Source organism: Mesoplodon bidens (assembly GCF_964165515.1).
Source record: "Mesoplodon bidens genome assembly, chromosome: X".
Classification (NCBI taxonomy): Eukaryota; Metazoa; Chordata; class Mammalia; order Artiodactyla; family Ziphiidae; genus Mesoplodon; species Mesoplodon bidens.
In genome coordinates, this window is record NC_138163.1 from 54681149 (window position 1) to 54703012 (window position 21864).

At 39.3% G+C, this 21864-nt stretch overlaps 1 protein-coding gene across 4 annotated transcripts in view; it reads right to left on the bottom strand.

Annotated features, from left to right (window-relative positions):
* CENPI (centromere protein I) overlaps nucleotides 1-21864 on the bottom strand; it is a 53180-nt gene that overhangs the window by 17641 nt on the left and 13675 nt on the right. For all 4 annotated transcript variants that reach the window (XM_081222621.1, XM_081222620.1, XM_081222619.1 and 1 more), the window contains exons 6-14: nucleotides 9144-9192; nucleotides 8832-8878; nucleotides 4538-4627; nucleotides 4067-4189; nucleotides 3664-3831; nucleotides 3394-3514; nucleotides 2166-2257; nucleotides 171-288; nucleotides 23-87 (exon numbers count right to left, since the gene is read on the bottom strand). In XM_081222621.1, coding sequence (XP_081078747.1) covers nucleotides 23-87; nucleotides 171-288; nucleotides 2166-2257; nucleotides 3394-3514; nucleotides 3664-3831; nucleotides 4067-4189; nucleotides 4538-4627; nucleotides 8832-8878; nucleotides 9144-9192 — 873 coding nt within the window. The remainder of the gene's footprint in view (nucleotides 1-22; nucleotides 88-170; nucleotides 289-2165; nucleotides 2258-3393; nucleotides 3515-3663; nucleotides 3832-4066; nucleotides 4190-4537; nucleotides 4628-8831; nucleotides 8879-9143; nucleotides 9193-21864) is intronic.

Here is a 21864-nt window from a genome sequence, read left to right on the forward strand (position 1 = left end):
TAAGCAAGACAATTTTTTTTACCTTGAAATAAATAGTTGATGTAAAGAAGAGCCGTGATAGGTGGTCAAAAAGAAGTGGTTTCACCTCTAAAAATAATAAAAAAAGTTATTCAATCCTTTTAATTAATATTACATTGAATTAAATGACTCCAAATTTTCGTGATACATACCAGAGAAGCTACTAAAAGGAATCCAGCTCACAAGTTGAAGGAACTGTGATCGACAACAGAGGCCATCCCAGAGAGGAAGGCTCTTATACAGGAATGCTTCACAGGAATAAAACCCCTCCTATAACACAAGTTGATAGTAAAACCTTGCATGGAACTCTTCAGTCATAATTACTCTTGAAACAACCAGTTTACTTTGTGCTATAGTTGTTTTACCCTTAGACTAATGTTTTTTGTCATAAATATAATTAAAAGCCTTGGATTAGGTGCCAGACTTTCTCATAAAAAGGATCAGATGATTAACATTTGGATACATTACCATCTTTATCAACATAGTTTTCAAACACCATAAAACTTTACCAGTTGGAAAAGAAGGTAAGAAGTCAAGTTATGGAATATTTTTAAAGATAAATGAAATTGTATTATTTTGGAGTACATGATAGTCAATAGAGTGTATACAATGTATACACTTTTTATACAGTGTATAATAAGGCTGGAATTTCATTAGGGGCCATAGACCAAACCCAAACTCTGGGCAGCACCATCCGGAGAGGCCTGAATGTCTAGGCTGCCTGTTTTTACCAGAGTGAAGATCCAGGGTTTTTTCCCTTTTAACTTTGTCGTCCTGAGCCTTAAATAGTGGCACGCACCAAGACTCTATTCTGGACCTTCTTTTCATGACATGAATTCTCTGGACAATCGCATCTCTAACATAGCTAAAACCACCACCTATATCATGAGGATATCCTAAATTTCTGAATCTCTAGCCCAAATCTCATTCCTGAGCTCTAGACTCATTATCTAACTGCCTACTGGATATGCCACAGGCATCTTTCAAATCAAGTATATCTTTCCTTCCTAGCCTGCTTTTCTTATATTCCCATCATCATCCTCCCAAGCAGGAAATCTAAAAAATCAACCTAAATTCATCCTTTTATCCTCACCACCGTTATCCACACCCAACTTCTAATTCAATGGTTTCACACCAAACCCTTAAGATTTATTCAACAAACATTTATTGAGAATCTCTTTTGTATCAGGTACCAAGTTGAACACCCATACATGAAGAAAAGTTAGACATGGTTCCCACCTGTCCAGAGCTCATAATGTGTGGAAAAACAGATGCTGAAAGTACCACAATACAGGTAAACACAGAGAGCTAAGGAAGTATGTAGAACAAACATCTAACCCAGACTGAGTAAAGGCTTCTTGATGGTGCTGATACCTGAGTGGCAGCTTAAAAGTACAACTCAGGGTTACCCAGGCCAAATAATTAATTGGCTGGAACATATTCGACAATCAAAAAATGTTTGTTGATTATAAGGACACAAGTAGTGACCCTATGAGCTTTATCTTACTGGCTAATTCAATTAATTTAATGCATTCAATTACATCTTCAGTTTGTTCTCTTAAATTATAGACCTTTCTCTCTTTTTTGGGGGGATGGGGGGCTCACGGGATTTTAGTTCCCTGACCAGGGATTGAACCCAGGCCCTCGGCAGTGAGAGTACTGGAGTCCTAACCACTGGTCAGCTAGGGAATTCCTTAGACCTTTCTCTCTTATTTGCATAATTTAACAAATTCTTTCTTCAAATCCAACAGTACAAAGATAAACGACAGTGCAACTTGGCTCTATTTATCATGAATTTTGAATTGAATAAATATTGTTTACAAAAGACGTCAAGCACTAAAGAAAAGGTTTTTAATGGATATCTAAATAAATTAAGAAGTGGTGGGACTTCCCTGGTAGTCCAGTGGCTAAGACTCCACGCTCCCAATGCAGGGGGCCTGGGTTCGATCCCTGGGTTCGATCCCTGGGTTCGATCTGGTTCCTCAGGGAACTAGATCCTACATGCCTCAACTAAGAGTTCGCATGCCACAACTAAAGATCCCGCATGCCGCAACTAAGACCCAGCGCAGCCCAATAAATAAATAAATAAACATATATATAGGTTTTTTTTTAATGGTGAAGTGTGTAGGAAACAAGCAGAATCTTACTTGTAAGAAGCATTCTGCCTTGAGGATAGTGTCCAGGAAGTTGGGAAATTCTTTTCCATGTTCATAATTATTCACTTTGTACCAAATACATTCTGGAACGAAAATATTAAACATAATGCTCCGGTTGCACAACAGTAAAAACTACACAAAACATAACCACTACAACTCTAAAGTGACAAATAAATGAGAAATATAAACAAGTTATCTGTCTCATACATCCTAGCCAACTCACACTGGAGACTATAATATATATGTGGAAGTGATAGTGTGATGTTTCTCAAGAACTTGGTAATATAGGGGAAAAGCTTACAGTGAAAAAATAAACTAGTAAATGTCACATATAATGAATGTGATTAGCTTTATGCCACACAGTAATCCAAAAGACTATAAGTGTTTGAATTAAAAGTTTGAGAATGCCTAAACTTCAATTAGAGTGAGCTGGGGGTAATCTAAGGGTGCCAGAACTTTAGTTAGTGGAAATCTAACAAACTGTTATCATATCCTATGTAAGGAAAGACTGAGTAGGAAAAGGAGAGTTATCCTGGAACCGACTAAAACTGACCTTAAACACCTGAAGAGGCGGGATTTACTTATCCAGGAAAGAAATAATCTGGTGAACTCAATACTATGTTTAGAGAAATCGACCTCCGTGGAGGAATGAAATGATCAGGCTTTACTATGGCCTGGATGAAAAACTCCCTCACTGGCTTTTCCTTCAGTTCTATAATTAAGAAACTTTCTGATGACTAATGTGGCCCCCATATATATTGATAGCAGAGAGGAGCTATTCTAGTCGGCAAACATGAAAATTTTGGTCACCAGAAAGAATTACTTCTACTATGAAATAAAAAGTTGACATTCTGGCTTACACAACAGGCTCTGAGTTTGGTTAGCATTAATCTGATAGTTCTGGGGGCTTAACAGCAAGTTTCTGAACATACAAAGATGAAGAGGCCTTGGACTGTGACAGTCATCAAAGTGGAGCCACCCAGTGAGTTTTGGTGGCCATCCAGCAGTGTTTCCTTAACAATACACCTCCTTTCTTACTACCCCTTAAAATTACAACAACAGCAGCATTCAGGCTCTGAATACATGATTACCGGAAAAATAATTACAGCATATGAAGGCTCCTCCTGTCTAGAAGTTGGCACCCTTTTAAAAAAACCCCATTTGTAAACCATCTTATTCCTTCTTCATTCATCTAACACTTCTAAGTATCAATTTTTACCTTCTTGTAATGTTTGACTCAACCAGTGATAGAGCCTCAGTAAGACTGACTCATCTCTGACACAGTTAATATAGTGTAGTAGCAGAGAGTTGTTCAGCACTGCGCCCATCTGAGAAGGCAGCTGCAAAGACAGAACAATCGGTCAACTGTAAGTATATAAAAAGGAGATCAGAGCAACAAGGAAATCATCAGATAGGAAATATATAACAAAAATAAAGGCCATGAAGATCAAATGGAAAATGCAAATAAGCACATGGTCCAGTCACATACCTCTAAGCAATGGATGTTCTGTAAGAGTTGAGGGAAGCTTTTAAGCTGTTCCAGTGGAAATGATCCATTGCTACTGAAATAATCACAAAGATTCATCCCCTTTTTCCCACTTTCTTTACCGTAGTTACGGGAATTTAGCACTGGTATAACTGAGTGAGAATTCCATTTCTAAAAAAGAAAGATAATAAAACAATCTATCAATGGACTAAGCAGATTACAAACTATAAATGTAAAAGCACTTGTTAAGGTGGTTTAATGAATGGAGTCTGAATATAGTTTGCATAGAATACTGGGTAATTAAAATGTACTTAAATATCTATAATCTCTTCCAACATCTGAATGGTTATTGTTTGAATTTAATAAAAGAAGACTGTGCAAGTCACTTGGGGTTTTAGATACTTACTCTTTTTATAGGATGGACATTAGCTAACATCAACTTTAGAGGTTCTGGAGGAAGTCCCTGATTCCTTTGCCTCACAGCAAGTAGAGCTGTCTTCCACAGATTCTCTGAATTCTTAAAATAGATCTATAAAATTGAATGTAAAGTACATGAGAGGAGGTATCCATAAGTCGGAGCAGCATAAAACCTAAAACTCTTCATTAATTGAAAGTATATTAATTATGAAATATTTTACACCCATGCAAATCCATTAAAAAATTTTTTTTTGTCTAATCAGGAATCTATTACATTGAATGGAATATATTGAATGGAATCAAAACGAAGTGCTAATCCCTAAAAAAACTCAGAAACAGCGCCACAACATTAGATCTTAAAACAGTATGCTATAAACATTTTAGTCCAAATCTATAAATTAACTTACTCAAAACAACATATTTCTATCTCAGTATGACTTACTGCTCCTTAATCCCTTACCTTCTTCCTCATAGGCAAAGATAAAGAAATCAAAGTAGGAACAAAGAATTTATATAGTGACAACAAAGCCTGGAGATGAGGCTGCATTCCCTGAAAAAAAATAAGAGTTTTCAATTTTCAATTTTGTGGCCAGTAAGAAAAAAAAAGTAACAAAAGAATAAGAAGATTAAACATATATTCAGACCCTAATTTTATTACGTGATATAGCTATAGGAAGATGCTATAGAAAATCAAGGAACAGAAGCTCAAGCATTTATTTATTTATTTTCATTAGTTTCTGCTTTATAACAAAGTGAATCAGTCATACATATACATCTGTTCCCACATCCCTTCCCTCTTGTGTCTCCCTCCCTCCCACCCTCCCTATCCCACCCCTCCAGGCGGTCACAAAGCACCCAGCTGATCTCCCTGTGCTCTGCAGCTGCTTCCCACTATCTATCTACCTTACGTTTGGTAGCGTATATATGTCCATGCCTCTCTTTCACTTTGTCACAGCTTACCCTTCCCCCTCCCCATATCCTCAAGTCCATTCTCAAGTAGGTCTGTGTCTTTATTCCTGCAGAAACTCAAACATTTAAATCAACTATCATAAAGCAACCCTTGCCAACTTGTCATCTTCTCTTTTATGACTTTTTTCCATATTTTACTTCTTCCTTATATTTTCTCTCTTCTTCTCTGCCCGTGCCTTAGGCTTACCAGTCATATCTGCTAGCATGGCTTACTCTCACTGGTATAATACTCAGGACTCAAAGTTTACTCATTCTTGATTTAGACAGGAAGGTGGAAGGACAAAAAGGGAAGCCAAGAAAACAGAGCAAAGGAAATATTAATACCTTAGCATCATGATTCCTGGAAAATTCACTAGGATATCTAACAATTGGTATGCAGAAGTCAAACAGCTTGATAAAACTGAAAAAGTCTTTGCAAAAACATTAATTTTATGACAGAAGTCCTTACTGCTGGATACCTGTGTTTGATATATCTGGCTATCCCGAGGAAGCATACCACTAAAATTCCAAGGAAGAAACCCAACTGTTTTATTATATTACTATTTTGTTGAATCAAGTACTATACAAAATAAGGAAGGCAGAAAATGGGGATTAGAAATACAGTATTCTTATTTTATAATAGCTTCCTGAAATTAAATTTATGATAACAAAACCAAAATGACCCAGGCTATCTATGCTGAAATATCTTCTGATCTCTGTACTCATTATCAATTAGTATCAGAGTGTTTGCTTTGAGTTGGAATGTTTTTGAAAGAGCAAATACTTAGGAGTGGAGAGACCTTTAGAACTTATTGTCTAGTTAACTAAACCTATCTTTATTGTTAAAAAGTTAACACTTTCTTAAAAGAAAGAGAGAGAGAGACTTCCAGTTAAACATGGCATACTTAACATACATGTTTAATTCTGGGTCCTCATAAAGCCCCACTAAAAAGTAAAGGAACGGAAAAAGGCATAAAGCACAAGTTCAAAGAGAACAAGAAGGCAAACGATAGCACATGTGAGATCTCAACAAGATTTTGGAACCTCAAATGAAGATGCACAAACAATAACCAACTTAGCAGAATAGAGAAAATGAAAGCTAAGGCAGCAACAGAAAAAGCCTCAAAAGCAGCAGATTCATGCTTGAGAACTCCCAGAAAGGCTCAGGAATTTGAGGGATCAGATACCTCTGAAAAGTGGAGGTGCAAGAGGGCTGAAAAACAGAAGGACTGGTTGAAAGCCTACATAAGAAGCAGTTAGAACCCCAAATTCCTTCACTACACTGGCAAACATCAGGGTTTTACTCACTGAAGATAAAAGCTGGACTCATACAGTTTGCAGAACTGAGGGAGTGTACCAGAACCTTTCCCCAATCTTTTCTACTGCTTAAGTCCCAGAGTGCTAGTAGCCAGGTTTATAGCCTTGTGGCAAGTAATTTTACATGTCAACTTTGCTGGGTCATGGGGTGCCCAAATCAAATGTTCTGGGTGTTTCTGATGAGATTAACATTTAAATGGGTGGACTCTTGAGTAAAGCAGACTACCCACCATAATGTGGGTGGGCCTCATTCAATCAGTTGAAGGCCTATACAGAACAAAAAGACCAGCTCCCCCAAGCAAGAGAGTATTCTCCACCAGACTGCTGACTGTCGATGAATTCAAACTGGAACATCAGCTCTCCTGGATCTCCAGCCTGCAGGCCCACCCTGCAGATGTTGGACTTATGAGTCTCTATAATCATGTGAGCCAATCCCTTTAAAATTTTTTCTCTATATATACACACATCCTAGTGGTTCCGTTTCTCTGGAGAAGCCTGACTAATACAACCCCTAGTCAGGAAACAGGAGATTTTTTATTTTATTTTATTTATTTATTTATTTTTTGGCTGCATTGGGTTTTCGTTGCTGCACGTGGGCTTTCTCTAGTTGAGGTGATCAGGGGCTACTCTTCGTTGCGGTGCACAGGCTCTAGGCTCGCGGGCTCAGTAGTTGTGGCACACGGGCTTAGTTGCTCCATGGCATGTGGGATCTTCCCAGACCAGGGCTTGAACCCATGTCCCCTGCATTGGCAGGCAGATTCTTAACCACTGTGCCACCAGGGAAGTCCCCAGGAAAATTTCTTAGGAAAAGTGACACCATCATCTGGGGAATTTCCCAATGAAATATAAAGACCCTACAAAGAACAAGTCCTGCTCACGTACACAAGTTTCCAATGACCATTTTAGTGCTTTATTATTAAATATGGGCAAACAAGGTTTACCAGGTATTTGAGAAAAACCTCTACCATGAAATACCAAACAAACAAGAAAAGAACTCTGAGGAAACAGAGACAAAGCTGAGAACAGGAAAAATTAATCAGCCCAAATCACACAGGTTCATGCCTGGTAGAGGGAGAATCCCAGAAACCACCCTTACCAACCTTGAACACGAGACCTAACTCTCCCTTCCTTTTCCAAAGACTGCTCTCAAAGGGCCTGGTGCATATAAGATAACAACATGCCTGCTCCACTTCCCACCATTCATGCTTGCCACCAGAAAGACAATTTCTCTGTTCTGTGTCCATCATGATGGGAAGTTATGGGGCATGGATGGGTATAGAGGGGACACATGCCTTTGCAGGTATCAAAAATTCATGTACCCAATACATTTGCTTACATGGGCTGATTATGCCTGTTACCATTTTACATGTTCAGTTACATGCGAGCATGGCTATGTCTTCTAGGCTTGGTATTGTTGGATGTGATCAAAGTCATCAAAATCCAGCTTATCAAAACAATTTTATGAATGCATCTTTATAAATAGGCATTGATAATGGGGTAATTTAGTAACGTACTATATAGAATATTAATAATGAAGCCATATATTTAATGTCTGGGTTAAAAATTTTTAGACACTGTACTGAGTCATTTTTTTTAACTTGAACATATACTTGTCTCAGTTAATACAAATCAACAAGATCTTATTTATGGTAAGATTTTCTTATTCCATTGAATTGTTTTGCTGTTAACATGGAAAAATGTACATCTTTTTCATAATTTCTATTAATGTGAAATAAAATTAAATTTGGACAAAAACATTATCATTACTATCCTCAGAGAGCTACGAGAAGATACTGCACCCAGAGAGCCAAAATAGGAAGCTATAAAACAAGAACAATCATTGACCAACAGGAAACCTCACAATGGAGAAGCACACATGTGCGCATGTGTTTGTGTTTTTCATGAAATTTGAATGTCTCTACATAGGTTACGCAGGTTTCAACAGTTAGGCATAGGCACTGCAACTTCCTATTGTTTTACACCCAAAGCTTCACAGACTTCTGTTACCTGGCAGGTATAGTGGAAATAACAATGCAAGAGAGCTGTAAGGACAAGAGATAATAGTCAGGGAATATACTGAAGTTTAAGTATCCAGAAAAGAATGTTTTCCTAGGTCACAGCCACAGAATAAATAAGCTAGTCACTTTAATAAAATAGTCATTTTTGACTACTCCCTAACACTTATTTTCCAGCCATACCAACCTAGTTCCGTAAACAGTTTCTGCTATTTGGTATCGACCTGGCTTTGCTCATGCTGTTCCCTCTGCCAAGAGTGCCCTTCTCTTCTTTCTTGGCCTAGTTAAATTCGACTCACCATCACCACTCCTCCTTGACCCCAGTCTGATTCTGATTTTTTATTTTGTTGACTGAGCTCCCCAGGCAATTAAGTTCCTTGAAGGTAATGACTCATTCGATTTTACATCCCCAAAGCCTAGCTCGGTACCTAGCACAGAGTACACTGGCCAGTCTTAGGTCTTTTCAGTACTCACCATTTTGGCCTGAAGATCAAGCAGTTTTCTCACACGAAATGGTTTGACTAGAAAAGGTAAAGAAAAGAATTACTAGTCTGTGGTTCAGGATAAAAAGAAACCTTGTTCAGGTAGCTTCTCCTTACAACACATCAAGAATATAATTACCCTGTTCAGTTAAGCCATTAAGCAGATGCTCTTAGATAAAAGTACTAAAAAGGAATCCCACAAAACCCTGTCATAGAACTAATGCTAACAGTTAACTTTATAAAGGCTGATACAAATGCTAATTCTACAGAGTGAATGTAATACAGTTGGAATGAAAATACTCACCATTCTCTTTTTTGGTAAGTAAATACAACAAATGGCAGACATAAGGGCACTGTCAAAATATAAAAAATAAAAGAAAAAAATGACAATATATCTTGAACAGAGCAGCAATGCATTTTCCTCAAATGTCAATCTTATACTAAGAAAAAAGGCTTCGGGACTTCATTGAACAATAGTTTTACAAAGCTTCTCTTTTTCATACTACATAGTAGTGATAAAAAATACAATAGTTTTGGGCTTCCCTGGTGGCGCAGTGGTTGAGTGTCTGCCTGCCCATGCAGGGGACACGGGTTCGTGCCCCAGTCCGGGAAGATCCCACATGCTGCGGAGCGGCTGGGCCCGTGAGCCATGGCCACTGAGCCTGCGTGTCCGGAGCCTGTGCTCCACAACGGGAGAGGCCACAACAGTGAGAGGTCCGCGTAACACACACACACACAAAAAACAAAAAACAATAGTTTTAATTGGCATCCCTTTATGCCATTTTAAAAGTTATTTTTGGAATACAACGACAATGCAATATGAAAACCAGAAAAAGATTCTTCTACCTAACAAAAATTCATGTATTCCTTCTAGTAGGTCCATATTTATTAAGATACAAACTTACAATTTTTATCCTGATTTCCCACTTAAAAGTATTTTCCCATGTTACTTGGTCTTCAAAACGATCATTTTCAATGATCTTAATATTCCAGTGAGTGGATATACCAGAATTTAATTAATCATTTAGCCCTCAGTTTGGCAAATATCACATAATAAATTTGTTAAACTACTAAATGATTCCTTGGTTCCCATACACCACTTCATTTTGAGCGTCCATTTGTTGAGGTTTTATTCTAGATCAGGGGTCAGCAAACTACAGTCCACCTGTTTTTGCAAATCAAGCTTTACTGGAACATAGCCGCAGTCCCTCATTTATGTATTGGCCATGGCTTCTTTCTCACTACAACAGCAGAGCTAAGCAGTTGTGACACAGACTGAGTGGCCTGCAAAGCCTAAGATATTCACTATCTGGCCCTTTACAGGAAAAGTTTGCTGATACCTGTTCTAGAAGAAAAATGGAGTAGAATATCTTCAGGACCAGAGGGTGGCAGTGTTTTTCTTTCATTTAAAAAAATGATAACCATAAAATAAAACACAAAAAACCCCCAATAAATTAGAGTTCATTAAATTAAGAATATCTGTTTATCAGACAAGGAAATAATACTCTATTGGAGGGATGGGTAAACAACAACCTGTGGGTCAAATCCAGCCCACTGCTGGTTATTGTGAATAAAGTTTTATTGGAACACAGTCATTCATTTATGTATTTATTGTCTGTAGCTGCTTTTGCACTACACAAGCAGAGTGAGTACTTGTGACAGACAGTATGGCACTCAAACCTAAATATTTACTACCTGGTCCTTTAAGAAAAAAATTGCCAATACCTGCTTTAGATGTTAGGAAATTGAAAAAGTAAATTATTAAATAGGACTAGAGAAGGCAACAAAAGCAAAGATTTTCTTTAAACAAACTCATATTTTAGTAGTCTTGATTCTAAACTTTGAAGTACAACATTCCATATTGCCACTCCTTTACTTAGAAATGGGTTGATAAAGACTGAACATACTTGTAATAAGCATGGATTTATATATAGGATCTTGTTTTTAAGGGAAGAATACATGTTATGACCAAGTCTGCCACACTGTACACAAAATATAGTAACTTTCAGTAAAACAAACAAAAAACTCACTGCCTCACATCCCTAGGATATGAACCATTAGCAATACTGTTTATCATGTTGGGTATGAAACGAGTGCCACCCTAGGCCCCAGCATTCTATCTGACATTCTCCTTTAATCACATCTAGAAAGGAAAAATTCATGTGCATCTAAGACTTTACAATTGCTTTTCTGGCAAATAGTTAACCACCACATCTCAGTCACTACAGAGTGAGGCGCCTGCCAAGTTGTGACTTTTAATGCTTTTGAAAGTTAGGATCCCTATTTCTTGATCTGGATGATATTTATACAAATATGTTCGGTTTATAAAAATTAATTGAGTTGATCACTTATAAGTAATTCTGTGTATGTATACTTCAATAAGTATTTTTTAAAAGATAGAAAAAAAGAAAAGAAAAAGAAAAAAAGCAGGCCCCCTTCCCCCCTGCCATTCTGAGCAAGAAACTCTCTAGTCAGCATCATGAAAACTACTCAAGTATATTGCAATTATTTGACAAACATTTATGAATAGTTCCTATTCATTCATTCACACATGAAACAAGTACTTATTAAGCAGTGGATAAAACAGACAAAAAGGTCTGCTATTATGAAGCTTACAATACTCAATACCTGGGTTATAAGAGGCTCAGTCCCTGCCTGGAAGAACTCCTAAGTATGTATCCAAAAGAGTTCTAAGCAGGGACTTGCATGCCAACGTTTACTGAAGCATTATTCATGTTAGCCAAAAGGTAGAAACAACCCAAGGGTTCATCAACAGATAATGGATAAACAAAATGTGGTATAAACATACAATGGAATACTATTCAGCCATAAAAATGAAGTTCTGACACATGCTATAACGTGGATGGGCTTTGAAGACACGCTAAGTGAAAGAAGCCAGACACAAAAGGACAAATACTGGATGATTCCACTTATATGAGGCACCTAGAATAGGCAAATTCATAGACAGAAAGTAGATTAGAGGTTCCCAGGGGCTGGGTGGAGGAGGAATGGGGAGTTATTGCTTACTGGCTAGAGAGTTTCTGTTTATGGTAATACAAAAGTTTTGAAAATAGATAGCAGTGATGGTTGCACAATATTATGAATGCAATTAATAACAATAACACAAAATTAATAACATTTAAAAATTTATAACAATTAATAACACTTAAAATAGTTAAAATGGTAAATTTTATGTTATGGAAAAAACATAACAGGTTAAAAGAATGAAGTACTAATACATGCTGACAACATGGCTGAATCTTGAAAGCATTATGCTAAGTAAAAGAAGCCAGTCAAAAAAGACCCCATATTAGGGACTTCCCTGGCAGTCCAGTGGTTAAGACTCCATGCTTCCACTGCAGGGGGTCCGGGTTTGATCTCTGGTGGGGAACTAGGATCCTGCATGCTGCGCAGGGCAGTCAAAAAAAAAAAGAAAAGAAAACGAAAAAAAGACCCCATATTGTATGATTCCATTTATGTGAAATGTCCAGAATAGGCAAATCTCTAAAGACACAAAATAGATTAAGAGTTGCTTAATAGCCTCTAAATAGGAAGATGGGGGTGATAGCTAAAAGGTATGAGGGTTTTTTAAAATAAAGTGAAAGAATGTCACAATAAAGCAAGGCACACGAATTTTTTGGTTTCCCAAGGGGTATGAGATTTTTGAGGTGATGAAAATGTTCTAAAACTGACTCTGTTCATGGTTGCACATATCTGTGAACATACTATAAACCAGTGGATTTTACTTTGAGTGGACTGTATGGTATGGGAGTTACATCTCAACAAAGCTGTTTTAAAAAGTATCCAGTGAGAAAAGAAATGACATACTACAATTAGAGTGATTTGACAACAATGGAAAGGAGGTGCCAGTGCAATATTGTCAATGTCCTGAGAGAATTTCACTGTCACCCTAGAGTTCTACACACAGCAGAACCAATTTTCAAGAGCAAGGGCATAGTAAAGATATCTTTAGGCAAAGACAGAGTTTACCATCAAAGATTCTACTGAAAGAATATTCTAGAAAATGAGCTCGATTGAAGGTCTGAGATGCAAAAACAAATGATGAGCAAAGATATTAGCAAATATGTGGGCAAATCTAAACAAACACCAACTGTGAAGAAAATAATAATGTCTACTGTATGTGTATGTGGAGGAGGACGGAGAAGAAAGAGCCAGAACTAAAACCAGATAATAGCATATAATCTGGGAGGGGTGTGATCAGAGTTAAAGCATTCTAAGGTCCTTGTATCATTCAAGATGAAGGTAAAGATATTAGTTACCTTTAGACTTTAAGAAAAAAACATTAAAAATTTAAACTGAGAACATTATAAAGTTATTAATTCATTAAAAATAATAAACCCATTATATGCTAGATGACATATTTTATGAAAAATAACTACATTTTCCAAACAAAAGAAAAACAGTAAGAAGGATGACACTGTGTTACATTTTACACTATATATGCATGTTAAAATAGGTACAATAACAGCTAAAACAACACACACAGAATGTGTAATTTCCAACCAAGAATGGGGGGAAACCACAATCAATCCAAAATAAGAGGGATGATGGAAAGAATCAGAAAAAAGCAGATCATTTAGAAAGCTCAAAATAAAATATTGATATTTCAATTCATTTCCACTGTATCAACAATCACTACAAAAGTAAATAAACTAATTTTCCAGGTAAAAGTGAAAAATCGTCAGACAGGATTTAAAAATAAAATCTAGTTATATGCTATTGAAAAGAGGCATATAAGGGATTTCCCTGGTGGTCCAGTGGTAAAGAATCTGCCTTCCAATGCAGGGGACGCAGGTTCGATCCCTGGTTGGGGAGCTAAGATCCCACATGCCATGGGGCAACAAAGCCCACACTGTGAGCCTCAAAGAGAGAGCCTGCCCGCGTGCCACAAACTACAGAGCCCATGTGCCCTGGACCCTGTGCGCCACAACTACAGAGCCCACGCACCCTGGAGCCCGTGCCACAACTAGAGAGAAGCCCGCGCACCACAATGAAGAGCCCGCACACCACAACGAAGAGCCCGCGCCGCAACGAAAGAGCCTACGTGCCGCAACTAAGACCTGATGCAGCCAAAAATATAAAAAGAAAAAAAGAAAATAAATTGTTTTTTAAAAATAAATAAATAAAAGAGGCATCTAAGACATGAGGGCAAAAGATTTTTCAAATGACCAAAATATGGTAATATACCAAGCAATATACTAGCCAATGTCAATATCAAACAAAATGACTAAAACAAAAAGCATTTCTAACAAAGGGCAACTCCATGATAAAGGTTTGATTCAAGAAGATGGCGGAAGAGTTAGATGCGGAGATCACCTTCCTCCCCACAGATACATCAGAAATTCATCTACACGTGGAACAACTCCTACAGAACACCTACTGAACGCTGACAGAAGACCTCAGACCCCCCAAAAGGCAAGAAACTCCCCACATACCTGGGTAGGGCAAAAGAAAAAAGAATAAACAGAGACAAAAGGATAGGGATGGGACCTGCACCAGTGGGAGGGAGCCATGAAGGAGGAAAGGTTTCCACACACTAGAAGCCCCTTCGCGGGCGGAGGCTGCGGGTGGCGGAGGGGGAGAGCTTCCGAATAGCAGGGGAGAGCACAGCAACAGGGGTGTGGAGGGCAAAGCAGAGAGATTCCGGCACAGGGGATCAGTGCCCTCAGGCACACACCAGCCCTAGAGGCTTGTCTGCTCAGCCGCTGGGGCGGGTGGGGCTGGGAGCTGAGGCTCGGGTATCAGGTTTCAGTGGGAGCGCAGGGAGAGGACTAGGGTTGGTGGCAGGAAGAGAGCCTGAAGGGGTTAGTACACCTGGTTAGCTAGCCAGGAGGGACTCCGGGGAAAAAGTCTGGAGCTGCTGAAGAGGCAAGAGGCTTTTTCTTCCCTTTTGTTTCCTGGAGCTGCCGAAGAGGCAAGAGACTTTTTCTTCCCTTTTGTTTCCTGGTTCGCGAGGAGAGGGCATTAAGAGCGCTGCTTAAAGAAGCTCCAGAGACGGGCGCGAGCCGAGGCTAAAGGCGCGGACCCCGGAGGCGGGCGTGGGACACTGGGGCTGCTGCTGCCACCGCCACAAGGCCTGTGTGAGAGCGCAGGTCACTGTCCACCCCCCCTTCTGGGGAGCCTGTGCAGCCCGCCACTGCCGGGGTCCCGGGACCCAGGGACGGCTTCCCCGGGAAAGCTCATGGAGCGCCTCGGGCTGGTGCAAAGTCACGCCGGCCTCTGCTGCCGCAGGCCCGCCCTGCACTGCGTGCCCCTCCCTCCCCTCGGCCTGAGTGAGCCAGAGCCCCCGAATCAGCGGATCCTTTAAACGCGTCCTGTCTGAGCGAACGGATGCCCTCCGGCGACCTACGCGCAGAGGCGGGGCCAGGTCCAAGGCTGAGACCCGGGAGCTGTGAGAGCAGAGAAGAGACAGGGAAATCTCTGTGCAGCCTGGGAGGCAGCGGATTAAAGAAAGCTCCACGGTCCGCTTGATGTGCCCTGCGTCTGTGGAGTGCATGAATGGACAGCGAATCATCCCAAATTGAGGAGGTGGACTTTGAGGACAAGATTTAAGATTTTTTCCCCTTTTCCTCTTTTTCAACGAATTATCCCAAATTAAGGAGGTGGACTTTGAGAGCAAGATTTCAGACATTTTCCCCTTTTCCTCTTTTTACAACGAATTATCCCAAATTGAGGAGGTGGACTTTGAGAGCAAGATTTTCGACTTTTTCCCCCTGTTCTCTTTTTGTGAATGTGTATGTGTATGCTTCTGTGTGAGATTTTTCTCTGTACAGCTTTGCTCCCACCATATGTCCCAGGGTTCTATCTGTCCGTTTTCTTTTTCCAATAATTACTATTTTATTTTAATAATGCTACTATATTTTATACTTTATTCTAATTTATTTTATCTTCTCTTTCTTTTTTTCCTACCTTCCCTTCCTCCCTCCTTCCCTCCGCCCCTCCTTTCTTTTTCTTTCTTTCTTTCCTTCCTCCCTCCCTTCTTCCTTTCACTTTTTTTCTTTCCTTTCCTCCCTCCTTCCCTTCTTCTTTTCACTCTTTCTTTTTCTTTCCTTCCTCCCTCCCTCCTTTCTTTCTTTCCTTCTTTCCGTCCTTCCTCCCTCCCTCCCTCCTTTCTTTCTTTCTTCTTTCCTTTCTTTCCTTCCTCCTTTCTTTCTCTCTCTCCTTCTTTCTTCTACTAATTCTTTCTTTCTACTTTTTCTCCCTTTTATTCTGAGCCGGGTAGATGAAAGGCTCTTGGTGCTGCAGCCAGGAGTCAGTGCTGTGCCTCTGAAGTGGGAGAGCCAACTTCAGGACATGGGTCCACAAGAGACCTCCCAGCTCCACATAATATCAAGTGGCGAAAACCTCCCAGAGATCTCCATCTCAACACCAGCACCCAGCTTCAGTCAATGACCAGCAAGCTACAGTGCTGGTCACCATATGCCAGGCAACTAGCAAGACAGGAACACAACGCCACCCATTAGCAGAGAGGCTGCCTAAAAACATAATAAGGCCACAGGCACCCCAAAACACACCACCAGACGTAGACCGGTCCACCAGAAGGACAAGATCGAGCCTCAACCACCAGAACACAGGCACTAGTCCCCCCCACCAGGAAGCCTACACAACCTACTGAAACAACCTTAGCCACTGGGGAGAGACACCAAAAACAACGGGAACTACGAACCTGCAGCCTGCAAAAAAGGAGACCCCAAACGCAGTAAGATAAGCAAAATGAGAAGACAGAAAAACACACAGCAGGTGAAGGAGCAAGATAAAAACCTACCAGACCTAACAAATGAAGAGGTAATAGGCAGTCTACCTGAAAAAGAATTCAGAATAATGATAGTAAAGATGATCCAAGATTCTATTTCCAAGATCCAAAATCTTGGAAATGGAATAGACAAAATGCAAGAAACAGTTAACAAGGACCTAGAAGAACTAAAGATGAATGAAGCATCGATTAAAAACACAATAAATGAAATGAAAAATACTCTAGATGGCATCAATAGCAGAATAACTGAGGCAGAAGAACGGATAAGTGAGGTGGAAGATAAAATAGTGGAAATAACTGATGCAGAGCAAAATAAAGAAAAAAGAATGAAAAGAACAGAGGACAGTCTCAGAGACCTCTGGGACAACATTAAACGCACCAACATTTGAATTATAGGGGCTCCAGAAGAAGAAGAGAAAAAGAAAGGGACTGAGAAAATATTTGAAGAGATTATAGTTGAAAACTTCCCTAATATGGGAAAGGAAATAGTTAATCAAGTCCAGGAGGCACAGAGAGTCCCATACAGAATAAATCCAAGGAGAAATACGCCAAGACACATATTAATCAAACTGTCAAAAATTAAACACAAAGAAATCATATTAAAAGCAGCAAGGGAAAAACAACAAATAACGCACAAGGGAACCCCCATCAGGATAACAGCTGATCTCTCAGCAGAAACTCTACAAGCCAGAAGGGAGTGGCAGGACATAATTAAAGTGATGAAGGAGAGAAACCTGCAACCAAGATTACTCTACCCAGCAAGGATCTCATTCAGATTTGATGGAGAAATTAAAACCTTCACAGACAAGCAAAAGCTGAGAGACTTCAGCACCACCAAACCAGCTTTACAACAAATGCTAAAGGAACTTCTCTAGGCAAGAAACACAACAGAAGTAAAAGACCTACAATAACGAACCCAAAACAATTAAGGAAATGGGAATAGGAACATACATATCAATAATTACCTTAAATGTCGATGGACTAAATGCTCCCACCAAAAGACACAGATTGGCTGAATGGATACAAAAACAAGACCCATATATATGCTGTCTACAAGAGACCCACTTCAGACCTAGAGACACATATAGACTGAAAGTAAGGGGATGGAAAAAGATATTCCATGCAAATGGAAATCAAAAGAAAGCTGGAGTAGCAATTCTTATATCAGACAAAATAGACTTTAAAATAAAGACTATTAGAAGACACAAAGAAGGACACTACATAATGATCAAGGGATCGATCCAAGAAGAAGATATAACAATTGTAAATATCTATGCACCCAACATAGGAGCACCTCAATACATAAGGCAAATACTAACAGCCATAAAAGGGGAAATCGACAGTAACACACTCATAGTAGGGGACTTTAACACCCCACTTTCACCAATGGACAGATCATCCAAAATGAAAATAAATAAGGAAACACAAGCTTTAAATGATACATTAAACAAGATGGACCTAATTGATATTTATAGGACATTCCGTCCAAAAACAACAGAATACACATTTTTCTCAAGTGCTCATGGAACATTCTCCAGGATAGATCATATCTTGGGTCACAAATCAAGCCTTGGTAAATTTAAGAAAACTGAAATTGTATCAAGTATCTTTTCCAACCACAATGCTATGAGACTAGACATCAATTACAGGAAAAGAGCTGTAAAAAATACAAACACGTGGAGGCTAAACAGTACACTACTTAATAACGAAGTGATCACTGAAGAAATCAAAGAGGAAATTAAAAAATACCTAGAAACAAATGACAATGGAGACATGACGACCCAAAACCTATGGGACGCAGCAAAAGCAGTTCTAAGGGGGAAGTTTATAGCAATACAATCCCACCTTAAGAAACAGGAAACATCTCGAGTAAACAACCTGACCCTGCACCTAAAGCAATTAGAGAAAGAAGAACAAAAAAAACCCCAAAGTTAGCAGAAGGAAAGAAACCATAAAGATCAGATCAGAAATAAATGAAAAAGAAATGAAGGAAACAATAGGAAAGATCAATAAAACTAAACGCTGGTTCTTTGAGAAGATAAACAAAATTGATAAACCATTAGCCAGACTCATCAAGCAAAGAAGGGAGAAGACTCAAATCAATAGAATTAGAAATGAAAAAGGAGAAGTAACAACTGACACTGCAGAAATACAAAAGATCATGAGAGATTACTACAAGCAACTCTATGCCAATAAAATGGACAACCTGGAAGAAATGGACAAATTCTTAGAAATGCACAACCTGCCAAGAGTGAATCAGGAAGAAATAGAAAATATGAATAGACCAAACACAAGCACTGAAATTGAAACTGTGATTAAAAATCCTCCAACAGGGGCTTCCCTGGTGGCACAGTGTTTGAGAGTCCGCCTGCCGATACAGGGGACACGGGTTCGTGCCCCGGTCCGGGAAGATCCCACATGCCGCAGAGCGGCTGGGCCCGTGAGCCATGGCCGCTGAGCCTGCGTGTCCGGAGCCTGTGCTCCGCAACGGGAGAGGCCACAACAGTGAGAGGCCCGTGTACTGCCAGAAAAAAAAAAAAAATCCTCCAACAAACAAAAGCCCAGGACCAGATGGCTTCACAGGCGAATTCTATCAAACATTTAGAGAAGAGCTAACACCCATCCTTCTCAAACTCTTCCAAACAATTTCAGAGGAAGGAACACTCCAAAACTCATTCTTTGAGGCCACCATCACCTTGATACCAAAACCAGGCAAGGATGTCACAAAGAAAGAAAACTACAGGCCAATATCACTGATGAACATAGATGCAAAAATCCACAACAAAATACTAGCAAACAGAATCCAACAGCACATTAAAAGGATCATACACCATGATCAAGTGGGGTTTATTCCAGGAATGCAAGGATTCTTCAATATACGCAAATCAATGTGATACACCATATTAACAAACTGAAGAAGAAAAACCATATGGTCATCTCAATAGATGCAGAGAAAGCTTTCGACAAAATTCAACACCCATTTATGATAAAAACCCTGCAGAAAGTAGGCATAGAGGGAACTTACCTCAACATAATAAAGGCCATATATGACAAACCCACAGCCAACATCGTCCTCAATGGTGAAAAACTGAAAGCATTTCCACTTAGATCAGGAACAAGACAAGGCTGCCCACTCACACCACTCTTATTCAACTTAGTTTTGGAAGTTTTAGCCACAGCAATCAGAGAAGAAAAGGAAATAAAAGGAATCCAAATTGTAAAAGAAGAAGTAAAGCTGTCACTGTTTGCAGATGACATGATACTATACATAGAGAATCCTAAAGATGCTACCAGAAAACTACTAGAGCTAATCAATGAATTTGGTAAAGTAGCAGGATACAAAATTAATGCACAGAAATCTCTGGCATTCCTGTACACTAATGATGAAAAATCTGAAAGTGAAATCAAGAAAACCCTCCCATTTACCATTGCAACAAAAAGAATAAAATATCTAGGAATAAACCTACCTAAGGAGACAAAAGACCTGTATGCAGAAAATTATAAGACACTGATGAAAGAAATTAAAGATGATACAAATAGATGGAGAGATATACCATGCTCCTGGATTGGAAGAATCAATATTGTGAAAATGACTCTACTATCCAAAGCAATCTACAGATTCAATGCAATCCCTATCAAACTACCACTGGCATTTTTCACAGAACTAGAACAAAAAATTTCAAAATTTGTTTGGAAAAACAAAAGACCCCGAATAGCCAAAGCAATCTTGAGAACGAAAAATGGAGCTGGAGGAATCAGGCTCCCTGACTTCAGACTCTACTACAAAGCTACAGTAATCAAGACAGTGTGGTACTGGCACAAAAACAGAAAGATAGATCAATGGAACAGGATAGAAAGCCCAGAGATAAACCCACGCACATATGGCCAACTTATCTTTGATAAAGGAGGCAGGAATGTACAGTGGAGAAAGGACAGCCTCTTCAATAAGTGGTGCTGGGAAAACTGGACAGGGACATGTAAAATTATGGGATTCGATCATTCCCTAACACCATACACAAAAATAAGCTCAAAATGGATTAAAGACCTAAATGTAAGGCCAGAAACTATCAAACTCTTAGAGGAAAACATAGGCAGAACACTCTATGACATAATTCACAGCAAGATCCTTTTGGACCCACCTCCTAGAGAAATGGAAATAAAAACAAAGATAAACAAATGGGACCTAATGAAACTTCAAAGCTTTTGCACAGCAAAGGAAACCATAAACAAGACCAAAAGACAACCCTCAGAATGGGAGAAAATATTTGCAAATGAAGCAACTGACAAAGGATTAACCTCCAAAATTTATAAACAGCTCATGCAGCTCAATAGCAAAAAAACAAACAACCCAATCCAAAAATGGGCAGAAGACTTAAACAGGCATTTCTCCAAAGACGATATACAGACTGCCAACAAACACATGAAAGAATGCTCAACATCATTAATCATTAGAGAAATGCAAATCAAAACTACAATGAGATATCATCTCACACCAGTCAGAATGGCCATCATCAAGAAATCTAGAAACAATAAATGCTGGAGAGGGTGTGGAGAAAAGGGAACACTCTTGCACTGCTGGTGGGAATGTGAATTGGTACAGCCACTATGGAGAACGGTATGGAGGTTCCTTAAAAAACTACAAATAGAACTACCATATGACCCAGCAATCCCACTACTAGGCATATACCCTGAGAAAACCATAATTCAAAAAGAGATATGTACCTAAATGTTCATTGCAGCTCTATTCACAATAGCCTGGAGCTGGAAACAACCTAAGTGTCCATCATTGGATGAATGGATAAAGAAGATGTGGCACATATATACAATGGAATATTACTCAGCCATAAAAAGAAATGAAATTGAGCTATTTGTAATGAGGTGGATAGACCTAGAGTCTGTCATACAGAGTGAAGTAAGTCAGAAAGTGAAAGACAAATACCGTATGCTAACACATATATGGAATTTATGAAAAAAATGTCATGAAGAACCTAGGGGTAAAATGGGAATAAAGACACAGACCTACTTAAGAATGGACTTGAGGATATGGGGAGGGGGAAGGGTAAGCTGTGACAAAGCGAAAGAGAGGCATGGACATATATACACTACCAAACGTAAGGTAGATAGATAGTGGGAAGCAGCCGCAGAGCACAGGGAGATCAGCTGGGTGCTTTGTGACCTCCTGGAGGGGTGGGATAGGGAGGGTGGGAGGGAGGGAGACGCAAGAGGGAAGGGATGTGGGAACAGATGTATA